The sequence below is a fragment of the Coenobita brevimanus genome, chromosome 23, assembly GCF_032717465.1.
Source record: "Coenobita brevimanus isolate Jiangsu-jjx chromosome 23, ASM3271746v2, whole genome shotgun sequence".
In the NCBI taxonomy this organism is placed as follows: Eukaryota; Metazoa; Arthropoda; class Malacostraca; order Decapoda; family Coenobitidae; genus Coenobita; species Coenobita brevimanus.
Genome location: NC_136976.1, coordinates 72,607,642 through 72,632,917, shown reverse-complemented (window position 1 = coordinate 72,632,917; position 25,276 = coordinate 72,607,642). Strand labels below are relative to the sequence as shown.

Sequence of the window (25,276 nt, the reverse complement as noted above, 5' to 3'; positions counted from 1 at the left end):
AAGGAATTTTGGGGGTACGTGACAGGTTTCTCAAAATACTTCGGTTTTAAATAACTGCAAACCTGTTTGTAGAAAGTGGCCTACATGTGCAAGGCTAGATGTGTCCTCCACTAGAACCAGGACACTAAGTGACAACGTTAACAAGGAAACGCTTGGAGTTAAGTCATTTCAGAGAAAGCTCTCTTGGACTACACTTGCCACACAACCTTGCAAACCCATAATACAGTAGTCACCCTTGCTCGTTTTCTATCGATCACGTCTCTCCTCACGCGTACCGAACAGATACCAAAGTGAAACGCACTGTTCGCCTCTCACTGTCACCCACTCTCCGCTCTTCCCTCACTACCCTCACCCTCAGGTACGTTGAGATCTGCTTCATGGTTTCCAGTGTATTTGTAGTCTGATTTTTTTTCCTCGTTTAAGTTGTCATGGATTTTGCTTGCAGCTACGAAGTCATGTGCCTACACTGCAGCCGTAATAACTGGTAATGGTTTCCTTCTACATACCGCTGTGAGCAGGGATCCTCGGTACTGTGCTTGATTAAAAACAAGTTACGTTCACGTCTTGCAGTCAAAGACGACATAAGAGTGGCTCTTTCAAAGACTGTGCCGAGGATTGACTTGTTGGTAGTAAAGAAACAGGCCCAACCATCTCACTGAATTAGTATATACTTGTATTTTAATGCAGTCACACACACTGACTTCCCTATGAGTAAGTAACTAGTTACTAATAAGTAGTTGCGAGGCTTAACAATCAGCATTAGTTCGCAGTCAGTGGAACACAATGCCTTCTTAATTCTATTTTGTTAATTTTCATACTAGTGACGCTAGTCACGCACACAGTAATTTCCCCATGAGTAACTAGTTATAAGCTGTATATAGCACCACTGCCTCACAGTCACAGTTATTGGAAAAATCTGTCTGATTTAGTTCTGTTTTATTATTTTTTTTTATGCTATTCACACACACAGTGACTTACCTATCACTGTTACTAGTTACAAGTTGCAACTAGCTGCAAGCAGCACTAGTTCACTGTCACAATGATCGAAAACTGTCTGCTATAGTTCTGTTTTAGTAAATGTATTGCATGTTAGCAGCCAGTCACATAGTGTTTCCCTATGACAGTAACTAGTTCCTATCAACGCTACCTCATAGTGACATACATTAATTGAAAAGTTTGTCTGCTCCACATATATAACACAACTTAAACTAAGTCAATAAGCCATGCATTTCTTTTTACCCTTCTTGATGCTGCATTGTGGGTAAGGGGTACTTGACCAATACTGAAAGACTTCAAGGGGTACATAAGACTAAATAGGTTGAGAACCCCTGTCATAGGTGGTGTGGAAAAAAGTTGAAAATAAGTAATAAATATATACAATATATAATAGAGAGAGAGAGAGAGAGAGAAACAGGTGGGATGGGGGTAGGTAGAGAGACAGAGTGATAATCCGATAATTGGTGGTCAAATTGGCAGCGTCGCACTCGGGGGAAGTCCAACTTCTGCCACACCCTGAACGACTTCTTGCTGCAATGCGGCCCAAGTCGACTGAATGCGGATTGCGGCCAGTCGGAGAGATCGTCGGTAAACATTGCCTTCGGCCGCTTCCCTAAATACCTCAAAATGGGTATATATTAAATTGTCTTTTTCCAATAATTTCCACTCATGGTGGAACAGTTAACTATCTGTGTTGCATTATGTACCAAAATTACCTTGAGATCGTGAGTTGTTATAGGTGGTATCGCCGCGCCCGTTATTATTATTATTATTATTATTATTATTATTATTATTATTATTATTTAATACTAGTAGTATTAGCAGCAGAAGTAGTTTCAGTTACTCTGATTATTATTATCATCAAATTGATAATAATTATATTAATGCTATTATCACTATCCATCACTATCATCACCATAATCCTTAACAGGGAAGACGAAAAGTTTTCCTAGCGCATTTCAGATTCAGACCTCAGTCTTGCGCATTTAAATCTGTAACATTTGGCAACACTGTTGGAGATCCCGTTTGTTCTGGTTCGGCAACAGAATCAACAGATCAGTTGCAGTGGCTGCAGCAAACGTGGGGTTTTCAGTTGTTGTCGGAGGAACCATTGGCTAAGGGAGGACATTGGATCATCTTGTGACCAAGGCCCTTTATACCCACAAGAAGAAGTGAATAATGTCATCAGTGTTGACTGTCAATATAATATAAGGTATTTAATACAGTACTGTGACTGGCCCCAGCCCCATATTATCAGTGGTGCAGGGGCCAAGAGGAAATCATAACTCATTTTGTGTTGTATTGCCCACGTTTCTGCTGTATACGCACCAATATGAGGAATCTTGTTGCCCTAGGAATTAGACTTCATCGCACTGTTGTACTGCTTAATGAATGGGCCTGTCATTAGCTATGACATAGTCCTTTGCCACGTGTGTCTTCCTCAGAAGATCTGGACAACTATGCCACCTCTAAAGAAGCTGTCACTGTGAGATTCGGAGAGGGTTCCTACAGGCCTCATGCCATTCTGTGAGGGTCAAGCTGTAGGAGAGCTCCCATTAACTTTGATGAAAATTTAATGACGGATAATCTTTCATAATTGTAAACTGTCTTGACACCTAGATTCTGCAGAAATATAGTTTGTTACTAAAGATTATATACCATAATTCATACAGGACATTCAGATACTGCAGAAAATAATATTTTACCCGAGCTCCAAGTTACAGTTGTTGTCATTGGTAGTGGCGTCATACAGAGGGCAGTGGGTCGATTCAGACCAGAAACTTATTCGTCCCCAAATCATTCAGGTTGGTTAAGTTAAATTATTAGGTTTGGTTGAATTAGGTTGTGTTAGGTTAGGTTAGGTCATATTAGCTTAGTTTAGATGGGATGAACAATTAGTGACAGATTGACACAGGAGCCAAATCAGCCTAAAAGTCCTACATGGTGGGTGGCCGCTGCTGTGCTTTGCGTGTAAAATGAGTGGTTTTATAATTGGTCATCAAAATTATGCATTTCCACAACTTTTTAAGGCCATCACAATGAATGTCGTGTAATACTGTAGTTTATTATGAGAAAAATCAGTATCTGTATATATATCCAGACCCCATAATCATGTAAGAGGTGGCCATTTGTCTTTTGAGTTACTTTCTTATGGGGAGGGACACTAACCCATCTGCCAGCCTACTTTTTGACACATAGGGAACACATTTGGGTTGGTTATATGGTTACCATCCAGTGTTGTGAATGGCTTCCTGGCTTACAGGAATAGGCTTCTCACTCATTGTAAAGCCACCAGAAAAGGAAGGATGAGTAATAAGAAATGACAGGAAAGATGGGAGAAATAGAATGAAGAAGCTAGACACAGAAAAAAATGATAAAAATGAAGGAAGAAGTAGGCAGCACTGCATCAAGTGAGTGGATGATGGTCGCCACCACCTACCACCAAATACAACTGTAAATTTCATGCATGGGAGTTCTACAGGTTCACATCAATCAGCTCCAAGAACCAAGTACTGTACAGCAAGCTGTCACATAACACATGAATTTTGCCCCAGGAAGGTCCCGCTTTATGAGATTTTCCCATTATAGGGCCATATATTTACACGTCAAAGGATTTCATGGTACGTGTACCCAAGCCAGCCCCAAGCTTACTTTTGGGACAATTTCGAGGGATTTTTCCTGGGACATTTACTTACCTAATAATGACTTCATTACATACAAACACAGAGGATTCCCCACCTTGAGTGGAAGAGGTTGTGGTCTTGCTGGGGAGAGGGGGAGTGGGGTTCCAAGGCAGGGCAGGACTCCTACTGGTCCCCAGCATGGTCCTCTTGCCATGCTGGCTCCATGGAGTCCTCACCTGAGGAAGAAGGTAAATCCTGTACATCCACAATCCTCTGTTGCAACTCTTCTGCCTCCTGCACAAGTCCTTCAAATTCAAGGGAACCCACAGACATAGCATCTTCCTCTGGCTCTTGCTCTGGCATTTGTCGAGGACGAAAGTAGCGGGTGAGTAGTCTGGTGGCTTTGTATTTTTTCTTGCCTTAGTTCTTCATACAGTCACATTGCATGACACACAGTGTCCACCATATCAGCCTTCCGAACCTCATCCACTTCATAAGCCACGATGATTTCCATGAGTGCCTCTGCACCAGCCAAGATGTTATATATATGTGAGCCTTGGTCATAACTGGTGCCATGGTTTGTGCCTCAGCCTGATCCCCTTGCTCCTCCGCCTCACAATGTTCCCTGCCCAGCTCATCAATGCATTGCATGGCATCCTCGGGCGTCGAGTTGTTGGGCTGGGTCAGGTGGCAAAAAGAAGAAGAAGAAGAAGAAAAAAAAAGGCAAAGATAACACAGCACATGTGCAGCCAGAGCATGGGGAGAGGGTTGGCTCAGCTGGGGCAGGAATGCTTAGTGGACTGTGACAACACCCCACGCAGACACATGACGGCCATACATCACAGGCAGATGCAACCCGCGCTGTGGCTATCGCTGCCCACATTATGCCTGTTTCCCAGTGCATTATGACCATTTTTTTTGCGTAGTGGCTGTTTAAACCATAATTTGTGGCCTCAGGCCGCGTAATTCCCATCATTGCGGTGTAGTACGGTTTTCGAAAATATGGACAGATTTTTTCCACCTGTGATAAATACTTCATTTTTGTGTTTTGACCATTTCCCAGCCTTAAAAATTGCCTTGCGTGTTGTGTGAGGTTCACACACTCTGATCATGCGTTAAGTGAGAGCTGGCTGTAATGTTGCTGATCCCTTTCTACCAGCTATACAGATAATATTTATTGGAAGCCACAACTGCAATTTAAGTATTTTGAAATATTTAGTAATTTTAAATCACCTTTTGCTAGCACTTGCCAGTGTTGTTACTCCATTATTTATATTTCTGACAGGGTATACAGTTTAGTTTAAGCAGCTTGATTTTTTTTTTTTTTTCCCTCCAGCAGTGATTTTTTTTTTCTCTCTCTCTCTCTCTCTCTCTCTCTCTCCAGTGATTGAAGGGGTTAATGTAATTTTTTCCCTCCAGCCATGAGCCTTGCTTCTACACCACAAGCATCAAATGTTCGTCAGCTGCTGGGTGGCTTGGATGAAGAGGACCTCCTGTCCCTAGCACACACAGCCACCAACAATCGCATTCTTCCACAGTCCAAAAAAGGTGTGGTAGTTTACAACATGTACAGTTGTGGTCATAAATAATCACCTATCCTCCTGTATCCCATGCCTCAGGCTGGCTGCATTATGCATGTCAGGTCACATTGGAGTAAGAGGGGCTGATAGGGAGGGGCCAGAGAGAGAAGGGAAGGTGGGGAGACAGGGGAGTGATGGTGCTGGAGTGGAGTGAGGGAGGGCAGAGAGGGTAGGTAGGGAAGGGAGAATGAAATGCCAAGTGGTGGCCACATAATTTGTGTATTTTCTTTCATTCAGGGCATAATATAAAGGAGTTAGTATTCAGTAGATAAAGCCACATTACACCTTGTATAGTGGCATCAGATAACACGCTTTAGATAGGTAGTGATATCATGGGCTGGCTCATGAAAAATATACTGGTGTGATAGATCAAACATTAGTGCAGAGCCATCGAGATTGTGTGGACCCAGATTGTCAACGCGTGGAAGCCAGAGAACGAGAGGACACGAGCCCGTCTCCTCCAGCACACCAAAGATGAGTGGGAACTGTTCAGACGAAACCAGCAAACTATAAACAACATTGTTTCCTTGGTGCCACAAAGACTGCAAGAGGTTATAAAGGCAGGAGGCCACTGGACTACTTACTAAGGCTTTCCTGGTTGTTTTGGCATGACAAGTGTCAGTAAAATTGACATAGATATATTTGGGGAGTATGGGTAGGAGTTTGTTTCATTTTCCTTCTTAACAGATTATGAGAGATACCATCATTATATCCACCCATATTCACAGACATCAAATTTATTTACCTTTTATGCAAAATTATATTAAATAGCCTTTTCATAGAGATATAAGGGTAGAGGACATTTCTTACACAAACATTACGGATGTCAAAGCCATCCAGATTCCATTCTGCATCCGAAGTCAAAATAAACGGATAAACACAAATATCTGGCTTCACAGTAATATTTGATCTGTCACATCAGTATATTTCTCATGAGCCAGCCCATAATATCACCACCTATCTAAAGCTTGTTATCTGACGCAGTTATACAAGGTGTGGCTTTGTCTCCTGAATAGTAACTCCTTTATATCGTCCTGAATGAAAGAAAATACACAAATTATGTGGCCACCACTTTGCATTTCATTCTCCATCCCCTACCTACCCTCCCTTCCCTCCTTAGCACCATCAATCTCCTCCCCTCCCCCCAGCCTTCCCTTCTCTCCCTGGCCCCTCCCTCTCAGCCCCTCTTACTCCAGTGTGACTTGCTGTACATAAAGGAGCCAGCCTGAGGCAAGTGGTACAGGAGGATAGGTGATTATTTATGACCATGACTGTACATATTGTATAATCAGTGAAAAGCACTCCATCTTTAGAAATAATGACTGCCAAGTTAAATTTGCATCGTATTAACTGCCAACAGTTGGAAGGCATTTGCTAAAATAGAATTACCCATACCAGTATTTGGCATGCTAACCATCTGTGTTCCATTAGTTTGGTACATTTTTTTGGATTATATTTCATGTACCAGATGTCATACAGTGCATGAAGTATTAAGGATGTGTGCAGTAATTTATCCAGCTTGGTTGCTGTTAAATTCACCTTCTTTGTTATGGAATTAATTACAGTATTAACATCATATGAATGAAAAGTACAGGAGTACAGTTTTTTTAAGCTTATATCTACATACTTTTTATTGTATTTTGAATAGAAGTTATTCTCTCCTATGTGGAAGTCAGTATACTTTGTGTACAGTATACACTACATAATGGTATATGTGCTGAAGAAGTGAAGAGTGGCATGCCTGAGAAAAAAGTTGGTTGGTAATATGAAGTTGTGGTGATAAACAGAAGTGTGAGTAGAGAGGTTGCAATAGGGTTGCCTGAAATTATGTTAGTATCCACATTAACATACAGGTGTGAGACTTTGGTGTGACATGAGTGTAGAAGTCAGGAATATTTGGGAAACTGGGTTAGGATGTTTACACTGATATTCAGTTTTGTGTTAACTACTTGAGAGTGATGAGATCTTTAATTTATTCTTGTGATCTGCAGACAGTTTGACTCAACTTGCATTATCTTATCTTGAATAATGTTGTTTGTTAGTAGCCTGAAATAACTTGAAAAATACATCATAGTAAGTTACACCATGGTTGAGATTACTAATATAATCCACACCTTTCAGAGGCCATAGATGTTATCCTTATCCACACACCAGATTTGGGCCGACTGTTCTCATACCGCAAGATCACATCACAGGTCCTCTTTGGATACCTCACCAGTCAGAATGTTACTGTAAATGCCCAGTACAGCAAGATCAAATATGCCTCTGTTGTTCAGGAATATTGGGTAAGTCGTATGCTCTAAAACTTACCAGCTGTGCACTTGTATTTTAAGAGTAACCCTAGCTCAGTCAGATGATAGGAGTATATTTCTGTTGTGCTGTCACAGTCAAAAGTTTGTTAACTATTTCCTCTTGGTTATGATTATGAAAGCTGTTACATATTTTTATCTAATAACAGTGTGAAACAACACAACAAATATACATGAAAAGAAGTATACTCCGACATTCAGGGTGGAGCAAGAAATATGGAAGGCAGGAGGTGGATAGTTACCATCGTCTGAGTGATGTACTGTACAGTCATCCATCACTATTCAAGGTTTCACTGTTGCTGGTTTCAGTTATTTGCAAGTAATTAAACCATCTCACAATGCACTATTTTATGATGTGCTCTGGGATAATATAGGAACCAGTGTCATCAAATCACCTGAAAACACACTTTCATCAAGTATATTCTAATGCCTGGTGATGTTTTGGGGCACTTCATAGGGTTTTTAGCCAATCACATACAGTACTGTTGTTAAATAATAGTTGTAGAGATCTTTTTAGAAAAAGTATAATTATTTGAATTACTGTAAATCACAATTTGCACTGATCTTTGTTCCCTAATCATTGAAGTGTTGACTATAGTACCACAGAAATGGTGTGGAGTAAGAAGCCCAGTAGCTGGACCTCCATAGCACTTCCAGGTGGGAAACTTAACCACATTTACATGGAGTTCAGGTTGAAACTACTACCTGTACAGTACAGTAGTAGTAATTTGTGGTAAAATACCGAAGCAGGGGGAAGAGATAGTAATAGAATGGATATGGAAGGTGTGCAGATCGCCCTGGGATAAAGGTAGAGTCTCATAGGATTGGAGGTTGGGTATAATTATTCCCCTGTACAAAGGGGGATGGAAGGTGAGAGACTGATGAGGAGAGTGTATGTGAGTGAGGTGGAGGGGGGGAGAGGGAGGAGGAGGCTGAGGATGAGATGGAGGGATAGAGTGGAGAGGTATATGAGAGAGGGGGGTGTGAGTTGGGAGCAGGGCAGTGAAATGGCGGGGGACAGGCGACGTGGAGGTGAGTTGTCTGTGGCCACCCCTTACAGGATCGAGGTGTCTGGCAATAGATAGATAGATAGACAAAGGAAAAGGAGGGAAAAGAAGTGTGTGGTAATCATAGGTGCGTTTGTCTTCTTAGTGGAATAAGAAAAGTACTGTATATGGTAGAATACTTATTGACTGAGTTAGGGAAGCAACAGATGAATTAGTTGGCAGAGGGAGGTTTCAGAAAGGGAAGAGGTTGTGTACAGTAGATCAGATATTCATTTCAAGGTGTTTAGTTGAAAAGTTTGTAGAGAAAGGACAGAAGTTGTATGCTGCCTTCATGAATTTGGAGAATGCATATGACAGAGTGGGTAGACAAGGAATGTAGAAAATATTAAATATATATGGAGTAAATGAGAAGCTGTTGAATGCCATGAAGAGTATGTATGACAGCAATAGGGCTTCAGCACGTGTGGATGGTGAACTGAATAAATTTTTCTGGCTGAATGTTGGATTGAAATAGGGATATGTCATGTCTTCATAGTTGTTCAGTTTGTATATGGATGGAGTTATAAAAGAGGTACAAGGTAGGGCAGTGGATGTTGGACAGGCAGCATTTGGAAACTTTCTGTTTTGTTATTTGCAGATGATACTGTATTGTTAAGTGCAGACAGAGAGGAATTGCAAGGCTTGGTGAATGAGTCAGGGAGAGTATGTAAGAAATGAAATCTAAAGGTATACTGTATGTAGGGAGAATAAAGTTGCGATCTTCAAGAGAAATAACATCACTGCATAATGAGGCTGGATAGTGAGGAAATGGGAAATGTAAGTGCATTTAACTACTTCGGTGTTGTGATGAGTAAGAACAGAAGTTTGGAAGATGGAGTGCTTGGAAGAGTACAGCAAGGAAGAAAGTTGCTGGTTCATTGAAAGCAGTGATGAGAAATAGGGAAGTGAGCATGGAAGTAAAAAAGTTGCTGCATGACAGTTTTGTAATACCAACTAATGTACGGAAGTGAAGCTTGGACATTGTTGGAAGGATGCAAGAGTGAAAGCAGTGGAAATAAGTTATTTGAGAGGAGCATGTGGAGTTATATGGAGAGAGAGAGAGAGAGAGAGACTGACAAATGTGGAAGTGAAGGAGCATTGTGGTGTAGATGTGGATGCTTTAGGAGAAATACATTGAGGTGGTTAGGCCATGTGAAGAGGATGGAGAATGAGAAACTAATGAGGAGAGTGTATGTGAGCGAGGTGGAGGAGAGAGAGGGAGGGGGAGACCAAGGATGAGATGGAGGGGTAGAGTGGAGAGGTATATGAGAGAGGGGGATGTAAGGTTGGGGGAGGGCAGCGAAATGGCAGGGGACAGGGTGACATGATGGCGATTTGTGTCCATCTCTTATATGATTAAGGCATTTGGCTATACAGCTACAAGCTGTTCCTTGAGGTAGGCTGGACTCATTAGTCTTTGATGGTAGTAGTAAACCTAGGATACAAGAAAAATTCTTATTTCAAACCCAAAACCCTAGTTGGGGTTGGTAACAGTACTGTACAGGCATCTGTTGGTCTGTCTATAGCCAGATGCATTAACGTCATAATGAAGGGTGGCCGCAAACAAATTGTCTCCATGGCACTCTGTCATCTGTCATTTTGGTCGCCCAGTCTCCAACTCCCACCCCTCTTTCTCATAAATTGTTTCTCTCCACTCCATCCCTCCATCTCAGACTTTGATCTCCCCCTCCACATCACTCATACACTCTTCTTGTCAGTCCCATTCTTCCTCCTTTCCACATAGCCAGACCATCTCAAAGCATTTCTCTTAATGCTTTCAGTCACATCTACATGAAAACCACAGAGCTACTTCACTTCCTCGTTTGTTGCTTTCTCTCTCTCTCTCTCCATGTAACTTCACATGATCCTCACAAAGAACTCATTTCCGTTGCACTCACTCTTGACTTATGTTCTTCCAACAGGGAAAAAAAAATAGTGGCATATCAGTAATATATAATGAAAGTGCATGGCTTACTCATGCATGCATGGCCAAGGACTTTTAAAATAAACATTGGACAATACTAGCAGAGGATTGTTGGCAAACTTTGAATGTGATATTATGTTTCTGTTTATTTTATCATTTCCTCCCACAGGAGAAAAAAGGCAAAAAAATTCAGCCTTCTAAGGATCCTCTACAAAAGAAGAGCCATCTAACCAAGGCAGGTGATCAGTACCAAACCAGCAGTAAGACAAACAGTCCATCAAATATCAACATCCAAGTAAACAATGTTATGATTAATCCTATGGGACATACAAACAGTGGCACAGGTGGTTTATTTGTAGATGTGAAACTCCAAGGTACATCAAACCAACATCCGTCATCAGGTGGAATTATTAAGAGTGACGAGTTCACCCGCCATTTCTGTAACTGGTACTATACAATGGTGAATCGTTTGCAGCCAGTTTGTGCACATATAGCAGGAGACACACTAAGGGAAGAGATTTTCTGCAGCAACTGTTCTGCAGAAGTATATTTAATTGGAGCCACATCCACTGAGAGGTTTGCCAAGGGTCACACTGCCTGCAGCACTTTGCTGAAAGACACTTTTACAGAGCTCAGGCTGCTTTTCAATCCTAATGTTGAAAATGGAGTGCAGGCTTTTTCCAGTAGTCATGGATTAGTAAAAGTAATGGTATGTGGGACTCTTCATCAAGATAATTCACTTGTAGGAGTGTTTGAACAAGAGTTTGGCCTTGCACGTAGCCCAGTTGATAAGACTTGGAAAATTATGTATACCAAGTTGAACTTGAAACAGGCTGTTCCTTCAGCCCCTCCAACCCTTCCTAAGTGCCAGGTATTTGAAATTACTATGTAATATGTAATGCAACATAATTTTACCCAAAATGACTGTGATATTTTATATACTTAGTAAAGGTTGCTGTGTACACATGTGTTTTGTAGCTCCTAATTTTGCATATGAACAGTCATTATGCCTGTACATTGTATTTTAAAAATACAGCTAAACTGATATTACCTACAGCCACTCTGTTATGAATGTAAATGTGTGTAGGTTGCTTAGCTTCATACTGAGTTAATCTGATGAGCAAAGGGAAGCAAAAAGATGTATAACACTACATGTGTAGTATACTCTTAAACTTGAGGTTCCTAAACTTTTCCAAAAGCTGTAGGTAAGTAGTTGCCCCTGCAGAGGCCGTCCCGTACATTGAACTGATGTTTCCTTGTGGCAGATGGTGGTGCCTTGCCAGGGGAAGAATGTGGAGGTCTGGTTTCTGGATGGATGCTGCATTTGCATCTCTCCACTCTATTAACTGGCACCATAGTAGGCTCCACATCACCCTGTTATCTGGCTATATGGTTATCACCCAGTGCTGTAAGTGATTTCTTGGGTCAGAGGAAACCATTTGGCTTTTCATTTAATAGAGAGATGCTGGGCACCCATCAATAACTATTACTATATCTTCCATATAATGCAATGTATGTGTGTCAGCCTAATGATTCTCATGTTTATCCCTCTGATTTTGAAAAAGCCTCTCACACTTAAGGGGTCTACTTAGACTATATCTAACCCCTACACACTGAAAAGTCTGTTGTAAGCTGAATAAAAACATCAGGTGACTAGAATAAAATGAAAAGGTGTCAGAGGGCTCAAAGAGTTGACTGTGTTGCATCTCCCGGGCTCATTTTGTCATCACCCAAGAAGGCTTTGTGACACATCTTTCTTACTGAATTATGTTCCATATTACACATGACCATTGTACTGTATGCTGCTTATGTCTTTCCAATATTAATGTCATTGCCTAACCCCTATCTGCCTGTTCAAGCAGACCCAGCAGCTCCAGATAAATTGCTAACCCCATGGGGTTGTCCCATAGCTTCCTTACACCACTGATGCTGTGCCTGCATTTTGGTGTGGCATGTGCAGTGCACTGTTCCATTATGAGTGTTATGTTGTGTGGGCCTGTCATCCATTCACCGGCATGTGTTCACTGACTATACCCACCCTTAATCCAACCTCAAATCTGAGGAGGGCTGGATGATGTCCTAATCTCTGGCCAGGTAGGTATGCTTGATCAGTTCTATTTAAGAATACCTCTGAAGGGTGAATATCAGTAGGGGTGGCTTGTAATACAGCGTTCTGATTGAGGTAAAGTGAAGGGAAAGTATTCGGGAACCGAATGCTAATCGCCCGCCAGGATATGCTGTTGACCAAGTCCAAGATTTTGGTCATATCTTGATACCCTGAAGGCTTCATGTAAATAGCTCAAACCGTTCACGAGATATAATGTTGCAAAAGGCAGGTGATAAAAACTAGTTGACCTTTGGCAGCCATTTTTGTGACCATGACCCCAAGTGCCCATTTTCAAACCTGTCCAAGATTCTGGCCATATCTTGATACCCTGAAGATTTCATGTTGATAGCTCAAACCATTCATGAGATAATGGGAAAACACACACGCACGCACGCACATACATATAGGCCAGAGGCACCGCCTTCTAAAGTCGGGCAATAATGAGTAAATAAGTGTTTCTTCACTATAAGTACTGTATCAAAATAATTCGAAGATACATCATACACAAAAATATTAACATACTGGATAACGATATAAAATGGTAAGGAAGATATGATGGAGAACTTCCTAGACTAAAGAAAATATTGACCCTGATGCCCCAGTCACTTCATATGCCATAAAAATAACACTGAATAATAGCATACATTTATTTCTGTGATACTTGAATGATGTTCTTTTTTTTACTAAACTGAAAACATGGACTTAACAATTTCATAAATGTCACAAAAAAATGCTGCCTGTCAATTTTTTGAAATGGGTGAGTGATGGGAAATTAAAATCTCTCAATTACAGAATATCAGAATACAGTACAGCATGGTTTCTAGTTAATATAACTTAAGTGGTAATTGCAAAAGCCATGTTCAGGAACCACAGTAAAGACAAGACAGATTAAAACACTGATGTAGTTGCAAATCTGAGTGAAAAGCAACTAGAGAAATATAATGATGTCTTAACAATTATTAATGAAAAGCTGTTACCTAACTTCGAAGGTGTTATTTCTTCTTAATGAATGTTCATATCCTTATTTTTGAAAAAGGAATATGAGCCTGAAAGCTGACTTCAAAGTTCATGTCTCATTCTACAGTATGCAATCAACCTCAAAAGACAACAGATATTTCTTTTGTACTATATGAACAATTTAGATATTTCAGTGATACAAAGTTTGACTGTCAAAACTGCATTTACCAAGTAAACAAAATATAACAAGAGAACCAAGGAAACCTTAAAAATATGCTACTGAAATATCAACCAAATTACAAGATAAATAAGACTTATCTTTTCACCAAACAAAATCATCCTCATTTTCCCTAAGTCAGGCATCTTTTAGTCTATGTTCTTTACTTCAACATGGCCTAAAACTGCCCTTTCTCCACCCTGACTGATAAACTAAAACAACAGATGAACACTAGATTTTGATGCTAGTCGTGAAGTGGTATGGAAAGAAAGCAGTCAGTGTTGCCATATTGTCATTAACTCTTTGTCAGCACTGAATTTCTTTTTAGCCAAATGCCAGCTGTTGTGAGCTGGAATAAACTATGAATTTCTCTGCTCTTTAATCAATTTGTGCTTTAAAATGATTCTACTGAGTAAATCAGAATGCTAATTGTGAGAGTTTCTTCAGTTTGATGCCTTAAAGTTCTACTGAGTGAAGTAAAAACCATCTGATATGAAGTGAAATGCCATGTAAAGGAGTAGGTATTTCACAGCCAAAGCATTAAACTAGGATATGATGCTTGAAAAGAAGTGATAAGATAGTTGTGCCATTATTGTCTTACTCTGTCATTTAGCTGGGGGGGGGGGGCACAAAAGGATGAAAATCTTCACCACATTAAGGTGGATGAACTATACTGCAGTGTCATGATGGTGTGACTTCAAGGCATCTCCTCTAAAATATCGAGGAGTTCATCTACAGCAGCTGGATCAATTGAGTCTCCTGCCCCATCTCCTGGCCTGGCTTCTCCTTCCTCTTCATCTTCATCTACGTACACAGGATCCACAATAATACCATCAATCACTATCTCTGGCTCAGGACCAGCCAGACACTCATCAACTGGAGGAAGCGTATAGCTCTGTTCGGGTGCATGGAGACAGCAATCAGTATTAATCTGGGACAGTCATCATCATCATCATCATCATCATCAGTTAGTGTCAATTTGGACCTATCAACATCATCATCATCATTATCATCAATCAGTGTCAGTTTGGAACTATCATCATCATCCCAACTTTTCTTTCTTTTTTCCGATCTCGGGATGAGATGAAGTATGCACCAGAATGCAAGGTGTCACATATAACCAGGGAAAGAGTTAACATTATACTCTACAGTATATTTATTTCATTTCTGTTAGACTGTAGCATGCTGTATCATTTATGAAGCTCCAACATGCTTGCAGCATCAGCCTTGATTTTGGTTGCAGTTTGTGTACATATTTAGTGGGATTATAAGATGAGCTAAATGTTATATGCTCACTGTTTTGACTCAGTTAAGTAGTCTGCATAATAAGTCTGCTTAAGGCAAAGACTGAAAGTTCATCATGTGTTTTGAACCTCTTGTCTTGTGTTTATTAGTGACTGCAGCCTTCCTGGTTATGCTTAACAGTCTAATTTTTTGTTCATTCCTCCTAAACTCTCTCAGCTGAATTTAATTGTCTGGCAGTTGCTGGAGGAGACTGCCAGAGTCATCCAAATTGTGAGGGTTAGTGGTGACAGTATTAACTCCTGGGTAGCTATAATCACACTCATCTGAATAAAAGTGTCTGGTATTAGCTCAATCAATGAACTGGAGTTGTCCTGACCATGGAAGAGTTAAGGCCACAATAAACTACTGAGAAATTGCCCATTTCAATTCCACAGCTATTTAAAAACCTGTCTTATCAGCTCCCCTAAGTTAGAGTATCAGTAGTATGGAAAGTTATGAAACATATCACAGGCAGGTCTCAGAAGTCAGAGCTCTGTTGTAAAACATTAACTTTTCTATATAAATTGCACCATAAACTGGAGGAAACTGGCTAATGAACTTTACAGGTAATACTGAAACTTCAACAGGCAAGTTTAGGCACTTTTTCTGCAATTTATGAAAGACAATGACAAAAATGTCTAAAAACAAGGTATGTTTATAATGACCATGAACTTATAACAAGGACCATCTGTAGTAATGATGCCAAATATAATGGGCATTAATCATACCACACAGCATACATAATGGGCATACCTGTGTGCTAAAGTACTCTGGTTGGTAATAGTCATAAACCTTCACTGTGCCGGGTTTGACATCCTCAACATCAACCATCCGCGTGATCCCGAAGTCCACACAAGTCTCTCGAGGGGAGAACTCGTCAACATAAATGGTTACCTGGGGAAGAGCTTAATCTCAGGGGACCTGTAAGCCACTTTTGTCAGTTTATCTATCTACAACCAGACAACTTAATCTCTGTTTAATCTGTGGGGATGCCACAAACAAACTCCTTCCATGTCAACCCCACCCTCCTTCCTCACGTTGCCCTCCTGCCAATTCAAACCATCCTCATTCATGTACTGGTACTTTTCCACCTCATCCTTGTCTCCCCATCACTCTCTCTCCATATCACTCACATATGAGACACTCTGTGAAGGAACCACGAAGGTGCAAAAATACAAAACCAAGAAAATTAAGATTAAAGTTTTGCAGTGTTATTGTCATTATACAGATCCAGTGTAATAATCTTGGTTTCATTCTGAAGGTGTCTGGTTGCACAATATGGGGGATGTCCTAAACAGTTTACTTTGCTTAAATATAAACACTGAAGACCAATCTCACCCATCCAGTTTACATCACCGTATAGCACACACACACACACACACACACACACACATATAATATATATACATATATATATATATATATATTTTGGTTATATGGTTACCACCCAGTGGAGTAAATGGTATCCTGGTGTACAGGAAACCATCTGGCTCGTCACTCAGTGTAGAGTCACCCATAGGAAGAAGGAAGAAGAAAGAATGAAGGAAAGAAAGACAGAAGAGGGAGTGTAAAGTCACCCACTGGCAGAAGGAAAGGAAAGAATAAAGAAAGACAGAAGAGGAAGGAAGGAAGGGAGGAAAGGACTGACACCCAAAGCAGCACTACATCAAGTGAGTGGATGGTGGGTGCCCATATATATATATATATATATATATATATATATATTGTAACTGAAACAGTTTAAGAACTTTATATTATTGAGAAATATCAAAATTTATGCCAAGTGAAATGAACCACACAATCATATCACACATCATTCAAGGGTAATATTGTTTCTTCACTCTCATGGATATATTTATATCTGCAAAACCATCATCATCATCATCACCTTTTTTCCTACCTTAGGACTGAGTAAGGTAGGATCCACGAAAGAGGAAAGAGAATTCAAAAGTGAGAGAACTATCAACAGCTGCTATCATATATAAACAGTGCAAGAGCCCTATACTGCCTGGCTGCCACCCACCTCATACCATCAGATGATAGGTGGATGGACCAATGGATAGATGGAGACTTTTGTATACAAATCCTTTATACCACTGAGTGACAGATTGATGGGTAGATGGATGGATGAAGATCTACCAACAGCATGGCCATTATCAAAGTACTGTAAAGCTGCCATGGCAAAGAAGGCCCCCATACAGTATTACCTGGCTGCCAGCCACCTCATATTACTGGATGATGAATGGATGGGTTGCTGAAGACTGGATGATATACAGATGAATGAATGGATGGATGAAAGGATGAAGACTGCATGAGAAACAGACTGCAAGATGGACAAAGACTGCATGAGAAACAGACTGGAAGATGGACAAAGACTGGATGACAGACAGACACTACAGGTGGATGGATGGATGAATGAATAACCAGTAAATATGAACAGCATGCCCATTATCAAAATAAAACACCTGTTATATAGAAGACCTCTCATAGGAAAATTATTACCTGGCTGCCATCCACTTCATAACGCTTGAACAGTCCTGTCCCATAGCCAACTATCCTCTTCAGGTCCTCTTTCTTGGGAATGTACCCGGACACCAAATTAATCTCTATGACGGCCATGTTTGATTTCTGGTCTGGGAGCTGGTATGATGCACAGACTTTTATGGCTTTAGTCATGCACAGTGGGTCATGAACAGTGCGGGTCTCGACAGACAGGGCAAATGCTTCACTTGGAGGGTCAGCTGGGATATTGTATCTCAGAACAGCCTGTAAATACGTAAATACATTAACTCCAACACTAGATGGCATGTTTTCTAATTTCCTGTTTCCTCCAGATGATTTTATTTTGCTTAAAACATACAGTACTTTTTAGATTAATGATAGTGATAACTACAATAATCAGGTTTACCATAAAATTACTGTACTCTCCAGTGGTGTACTGAGGGGGGAGGGGCCATGGCCACAAGGCCCCCCCTTTTGCAAGTATATATATATATATATATATACTGTATATATATACCTGAATAAGCTGCTTATGTATTATACTCAGTGGTATCTAAAAAATGACAGTTTTCTGATTTTATCCACTGGTTGCTCTGGGAACTGCTCATCAGCTTCATCTGTTTCAAATGAATTATCTGCAAGAAAATTATGTTGAGTATGTCTTGTCTTTAACTGTTTGTAATTGAGACTAATACGGTAATTAAATTATCATAATCTTTTAATGTTATTCTATCTATCTATCTATCTATCTATTGCCAGACGCCATAATCCCGTAAGGGGTGGCCATTTGACTTTGAGTTAGTTGTTTAATGTTATTGCTATTAGTTTATTACAGCTGTAAGCTGTTTGATCGAAATGTAAGCATTTGAATTTTAGTAGTATAAGGTTATTGGAGAGACTGAATCATAACTCAGTGGCACAGAATACTTAAAAATGACTTTACAATATGCTATATTTATGTCATAAACCCATTCCATATGGTCTCAAAATGATCATGAAATTGGCCAAAATGCAAAATTTTCTCAGGAGGGGGGGCTTACAATGCACCTCTGAACCCCCCAGCTGTATGGGCTCGCTGCGCTCGCCAAAGTCATTTGGCTGCATAGTTAAAAAGATGAAGAAAAAAAATGCCCCCCCCTCTTTCAACTTAATGGGTATGCCACTGGTACTCTCTCTCTCTCTCATTACCTGTATGAGGGCACAGCCACTTCCCACCATATCCAGGATGACATTGGTGGGAGTCGGGGGAAGGGGGACGGACTGCTGGAGGAGTTTGTTGGTCTCATCAATGTGGAAGTCATGCTCCAGTGTCCCTGCCTCCACAATCACCACCAAACCTGTGCCATTTGGCTTGTGCTGGTGTGCCTCGAAGCTGGCCAGGGCTTGTAGGGCTACCACTGTGTCCTTTAATTATACAGGTGACAGGCAGGCTTTGTTATTATTGAAAGAGTCATATCTATACATCTGTGTATTAATTTATCTATCTGTCTATCTTAAACCTGTCTCTCTCTCTCTCTCTCTCTCTCTCTCTATCAATCCATCTAGGCTATCTAACTTAAACCTGTCTCTCTGGGTATCAGTCGAGGTATCTATCTGTGTATCTGTATATCTTACACCTATCTCTTTGTATCCAAGTCTATCTAACCTCTCTCTCTCTCTCTCTCTCTCTCTCTATATATATATATATATATATCTCACCCTGCCCTAGGGTGGGAAAGGAGGTCCGGATGATGACGATGATGATGATGATGATGATGATGATATATATATATATATATATATATATATATATATATATATATATATATATATATAGACTGTACTTATTTATTTATTTATTTATCATTCAGTCAGTCAACCATTCAATCTATCTTGCACCTATTTCTTTCTCTCTCTACCAATCTTGTTATCTGTCTATGGTATCTATCTATCTACCTTATACCTGTCTCTGTGTATTATCTAATTATCTCTTGCCCCTATCTCTGTGTAACAGTAATTCTATCTATCTATCTGTCTGTATCTATCCATCCATCTATTTCTCTATCTATCTATGTTTATTATCCATCCATCTATTTCTCTATCTATTAAAGTATATCTATGTATCCTGTTCTCCTTATGCTGCTGGAGCTCAAAGGAGGCCAGGGCTTGTAGGGTCACCACTGTATCCTGCAATGGTACAAGGAATGGGTAGGTCTCATATCTCTCTACTGTATCCATGTATCAGGCTTGTTACTACTGGCACTTATACCTATCTAGAATCTACCAGGCTTGTTACTTCTGGCAGTTACACTATCTATCATTCAAGCTTTTACTACTGAAAGTTACAACTACCTATCAACCAGGTCTGTTACTAATGACAGTTGCACTTATCTATTTATGTATCTATCTATCTACCAATCAGACTTATTACTACTAACAGAGGTTACACCTGTCTATTTACAAGGAAGGTCTGGTGTTGCTATTACTGAAAGAGTTACATCCATCACCAACATCACCATTCTAACCTTTCTTTTCCCATCTAAAGGCAAAGTAAGGTAGGGACCAGAAAACAAGTAAAGAGAGAGTATGGAAGTGGGAGAACTATCAAAAGCAACCCAGATGAGGAAACTGTGTTCATTGATGAGATGCAGGGTATAATGGAGGGATGGGCTTGTTATTTCCCATTTGTTTTCACATGAGGGAACTAGGCCAGCCCCAGAACCTGAATACTTAGTTGTAGAAGCATGAAATTTGATAAACCTTAGCAATGAGGTAGGAATGAGTCTCTGCTACTGTTCAGTATCCTCCAATTTGATGATAACTGACCATCAACCGTGCTGAAAGGGGTTATGGGTCTTTGTCAGGTGAGTATGTATTACCTGAATATATATACGGTATCATGGATCCATTCACAAGTAAGTGGCAGGCATACTACACATTATTCACTTTTAAGTAGGTTCCTTTTACCTTAATTTGGCCCAATTTTTTTGTCCTTTTGTAGCTTATTTCTCATACTTCAATGGCAGAATAAGACAACTCCATGGCTTTTCATCCTCTCCATTGCACTTTTTTATGACTAGCATCATATTCTACCATTAATCTTTTGCTACAACTCAGTACTGAAGATGAAGTGATGGCAATTTTAAGCCATGCTAGAGTAAAATGGGTACAAACATAAGCTTCCATCTCTATCTTGACTCCTGGGGTGTAGCAAGAAATTAACACTAAATTACTGTGTTAGTCATGAAAAGTGCAATGAAAAGAAAGCAGAGCCACAGTTTTGTCTAATTCTCCCACTGAGCTACATGGAATAGACTGCAAGGATAATAATCAATGCCCAGGTAAAGTGAATAAACTACTGTATATACAGTACACACCTGAGTGGAGATAAAGCCTCCTTGACCATTTCGCTGCGATGAGATCCACTTCACTACCTTTCTTGCTGAAACACTATAGAACTCTGCATCCACTGTGGTCATAGCCAGGATGGCATAACCGGCTGCCTCCACTGCCACAGCATCACTATTCCCTGCATACACACACAAATATCACTTTCAGCTATACAACAGGTCTATTATATATTGCCATCTCTGATGATCACTCCTGTTATCAGTGAAGAGACATAAGTATCTTCCAAAACATACTTAGCATAAAAATTGAACCATCTGAAACATGCACCAGCAGAGACAGAGTTTTCAATGTACTTTGCCAGCTGTAATTTTCTTCAATCAGAAGTGGGATGATATTTGTTTCTTTGTATACACCTGTAATTAGGACACTCAATGCTGCTGTTTTATTGCTGCTGGGGCCCCGGGCTCATTTAGATGCATGAATTACTGGATTACAGTGCAGGGAATGTGGATGTGAATTTCAATAAAAATGCATTACTTTTAGTAAATTAAAGATAAATGATGAATAGACTAAGATAAAACTGCATTTGAAGTTCACAGTAACAAGGAAAAAAAAATGAAGAACTGCAACATACATTACTTGAGTCAGACTAAAAATTTATGTGGTTTGCTTTTGTGTGAACACATGACTAATGATTCATATAAAATCATCTTAAAGTTTTTTTTTTTTTTTTTTTTTTTTTTTTTTTTTTTAAGCCACTCTCTCTGCACATCTAATTCCCTCCTACTCATGTTGAACACTACCCCTCTCATTATGAATTACAGTACAAACTCTGAAATCTGAAATGGTTGAGTCCAAAGACTTAATTGAAAATGGAATATTTTGGAGAAAAGAACCATACTGATAATTCAGAGAAAATCATGTAAATAATAACTAAGAGTACCACGAACACTAAATGGAATAAAGTATCTTGTAGTTCACAGTACACAGTATATTACTTGTTGCTATAACTGTCCACAAATAAGCTTTGCCTTCAAATATACATTAATTGTCTGAGGATAGACACCAATATCTCTTATTGTCTATCTATCTATCTATCTATCTATTGCCAGACGCCTCAATCCCGTTTGGGGTGGCCACAAACAAATCTCCTCCAAGTCGCCCTGTCCCCCGCCATTTCACTGCCCTGCTCCCAACTCACACCCCCCTCTCTCATATACCTCTCCACCCCATCCCTCCATCTCATCCTCGGCCTCCCCCTCCCTCTTCCCCCCTCCACCTCACTCACATACACTCTCTTCGTCAGTCTTTCACCCTCCATCCTCTCCACATGGCCAAACCACCTCAGTGTGTTCCTCATAACGCTTCCTATCACATCCACATCCACACCACAACACCCCTTTATATCCTCATTCGTCAGCCTGTCTCTCCACGTGACTCCACAGGCTCCTCTTAAATAACTCATTTCCATTGCTCTCACTCTTGACTTGTGTCCTTCCAACAATGTCCAAGCTTCACTTGGACTCTTATTGTATGAATAAAAATATTTTGGAAAGTGAACGTTTTGAAAATCAGATGTTTCAATCTGGAAGGTCATACTGTACCTGCTCTGTAAGAGCAAAAACAAGAAGAGTCAGACTGCCAAATACAGTGTAATATCTCTAGATGAATATTACCCTTTAAACACTATCCATTTTTAGGTGCAAAAAAAAGTCAGGATGATGACGACAACAATAATGATAACATCCATAGTGATTTTATGTTCTTTCTATTACAGAACATACTATTTTACTACAGTACTACATCATCATAATCATCATCTTCATCATGACCTTTACTTCCCTCCTAGGGATGGGTGGGCTAGGATCCAGAAATGGAATGAGAAAACATAAAAGTGGGACATCTCACAACAGAACGTCCAGTGAAATGACCCAGACAATCATACAAGCTCCCAGAATTCAGGCTCCACCTCAGAGGCCTACGTTTCTTATTTTATTTTTATCCCTTTAAGATCTGCTCCATAATCATAAAGTCATCATAATACATACGGCAAATACTGAATACTGCGTGACCTCCTTACCTGACGTGGCTGTCAGTGGCCAAAACATGGAGCTGGTGGTCTCTGTCGCAAGGGCAATCAACTGCTGCAGCATGGGCTTGGCCTCGGGAGCATCAGCCAGGGCCAAGGCATAGGATTTGAGTGCCAGCGTGTAGGGATCCTGTGTCTTGTCAGCAACCAAGCAGAATGCAGCCTCAGACACAGTGCGACTGGTGAACGGTTCCCCAGACTCAAGCAGTGACATCAGGACATATGCCGTCAGGGGTACAGGGGATCCTTCACTGTCAATCCCTCCCTGTCAGCAGTGATCATTATTCAATCACTCTGTTTTCTCTAGGGTTAGAAGAGAAAGAATACTACCCTCCATGACACCTTTTTCTGTTTTAATTTTATTCTGATTGTCATGCGATGCTTTCAATCAGCTTGGGAGATACCAACAAACCAAATGAATTAATAACTAGCTTGCATTTGATAGACAAATGTTCAAATTATACTGACTGCCAACATCAGTAATTAATGTGACTACCAGGAATTGGATACATTTATGTGAAGCTACAGAATGTGGTGAAAGCTTTTTTTTGGCATATCAGATACAGCCAGAATTCCGGGGGCTTAAAAGATGAGTAAATGGAAGTGTGGCCCACTGGACTGGGCAAACTTGGGCTATCTGGATGCTGCTACTCCTCACCCTGCCCTAGGGTGGGAAAGGAGGTCCGTATGATGATGATATATGTATACATACATATATCATCATCATACGCAAATGCAGCCATGCTCTGGTATGGATGCATTTGCCCTAATAATGTTTCCTTTTAGCTCACAGTGTGAGCAATGCTATCTATCTAGCTATCTATTGCCAGACGCCTTAATCCCATGAGGGGTGGCCACAAACAAATCGCCTCCATGTCATTCCATCCCCCTCCGTATCACTGCCCTGCTCCCAACTCACACCCCCCTCTCTTATATACCTCTCCACTCCATCCCCCCATCTCATCTGTGGCCTCCCCCTCTCTCTCCCCCCTTCCACCCCACTCACATACACTCTCCTCATCAGTCTCTCAGTCTCCATCCTCTCCACATGGCCAAACCACCTTAATGTGTTTCTCCTAACGCTTCCTATCACATCCACATCCATACCACACCGCTCCTTCACTTCCTCATTTGTCAGCCTGTTTCTCCATATGACTCCACATGCTCCTCTCAAATAACTCATTTCCACTGCTCTCACTCTTGACTTCTGTTCCTCCAACAAGGTCCAAGTTTCACTTCCATACATTAGAGTTGGTATCATAGTACTGTCATATAGTATCTCTTCCATTTCCATGCTCACTTCCCTGTTTCTTATCACTGCTTTCAAGGAACCAGCAAACTTTCTTCCCCGCTGCACCCTTTCAAGCACTTCACCCTCTGAACTTCCATCCTTACTCATCACACTACCCAAGTACTTAAACGTACTCACATTCTCCATTTCCTCCACATCCAATCTCACTGTACATTCACTGATTTCACTTCTCTCGAAGACCATCACTTTACTCTTCCCTACATTCACCTTTAGATTTCATTTCTTACACACTCTTCCTAACTCATCCACCAAGCCTTGCACCTCCCCTTCATCTTTACTTAACAACACAGTATCATCTGCAAACAACAGTACAAGGAGTTTCCAAACACCGCCCTCTCTCACTAGGGCCACTCTAACATCCACTGCCCTACCTTGTATCTCTTTTATAGCCCCATCCATATACAGACTGAACAACCATGGAGACATGACACATCTTTGTTTCAATCCAACCTTCAAACAGAAAAATTCACTCAGTTCACCATCCACAGGCACTGCAGCCTTAGCACCCTCATACATACTCTTCACAACATTCAACAACTTCCCATCTGCTCCATATATTCTTAATACTTTCCACAATCCTTGTCTATCCACCCTGTCATATGCTTTCTCCAAATCCATGAAGGCTGCATACAACTTCTTTCCCTTCTCTAGAAACTTTTCCACTAAAGATCTAAGAATGAATATCTAATCTACACAACCTTTTCCTTTCCTAAAACCTCCCTTTCTTTTCCAACTAATACCTCTGTTATTTCCGTAACTCTGTCAATAAGTATCCTACCATATACTTTTCCTATTACATTAAGAAGACAAATGCTCCTATGATTACCACACACTTCTTTTTCCCCCTTTCCTTTGTACAAGAGAACAATTATACCTGACTTCCAATCCTCCAGAACTCTACCTTCCTCCCAGGCCAATCTGCACATCTTCCACATCCATTCTACTACTATCTCTCCCCTATGCTTCAGCACTTCACCACACACTCCATCAATTCCTAAG

General features: G+C 40.5%; 2 protein-coding genes across 7 annotated transcripts in view; one reads left to right on the top strand and one right to left on the bottom strand.

The window, feature by feature from the left end:
* The first annotated feature begins 308 nt into the window (after positions 1-308).
* Positions 309-11,606, top strand: LOC145393035 (uncharacterized protein C3orf38). 6 transcript variants are annotated; one of them, XM_080267368.1, is made up of 5 exons: positions 1,606-1,627; positions 2,090-2,209; positions 5,040-5,168; positions 7,322-7,485; positions 10,649-11,606. In XM_080267368.1, the coding sequence occupies exons 3-5, from the start codon at positions 5,042-5,044 to the stop codon at positions 11,369-11,371; spliced, it is 1,014 nt and encodes a 337-aa protein (XP_080123494.1). In that variant the 5' UTR covers positions 1,606-1,627; positions 2,090-2,209; positions 5,040-5,041; the 3' UTR covers positions 11,372-11,606. The 6 variants fall into 6 exon arrangements, with proteins under 6 accessions (XP_080123496.1, XP_080123497.1, XP_080123492.1 ...); XM_080267370.1 differs by lacking the exons at positions 1,606-1,627; positions 2,090-2,209 and adding an exon at positions 309-358; XM_080267371.1 differs by lacking the exon at positions 2,090-2,209 and having other exon boundaries at positions 1,524-1,627; positions 7,331-7,485.
* Positions 11,607-12,764: 1,158 nt separating this feature from the next.
* The window catches only part of LOC145393034 (alpha-1-inhibitor 3-like), a 102,440-nt gene continuing 89,928 nt past the window's right edge, over positions 12,765-25,276 (bottom strand). Inside the window, exons 23-28 of the mRNA XM_080267365.1 lie at positions 22,957-23,230; positions 20,903-21,054; positions 18,735-18,950; positions 17,547-17,810; positions 15,798-15,938; positions 12,765-14,655 (exon numbers count right to left, since the gene is read on the bottom strand). Coding sequence (XP_080123491.1) covers positions 14,458-14,655; positions 15,798-15,938; positions 17,547-17,810; positions 18,735-18,950; positions 20,903-21,054; positions 22,957-23,230 — 1,245 coding nt within the window. The 3' untranslated portion in view covers positions 12,765-14,457. The remainder of the gene's footprint in view (positions 14,656-15,797; positions 15,939-17,546; positions 17,811-18,734; positions 18,951-20,902; positions 21,055-22,956; positions 23,231-25,276) is intronic.

Excerpts from the sequence above, each read along its gene's own strand:
- LOC145393035 (XM_080267366.1), top strand. Across the intron at positions 5,169-7,321 it reads TCTTCCACAGTCCAAAAAAG|AGGCCATAGATGTTATCCTT; the intron begins GTGTGGTAGTTT and ends CACACCTTTCAG. Across the intron at positions 7,486-10,648 it reads CTGTTGTTCAGGAATATTGG|GAGAAAAAAGGCAAAAAAAT; the intron begins GTAAGTCGTATG and ends TTCCTCCCACAG.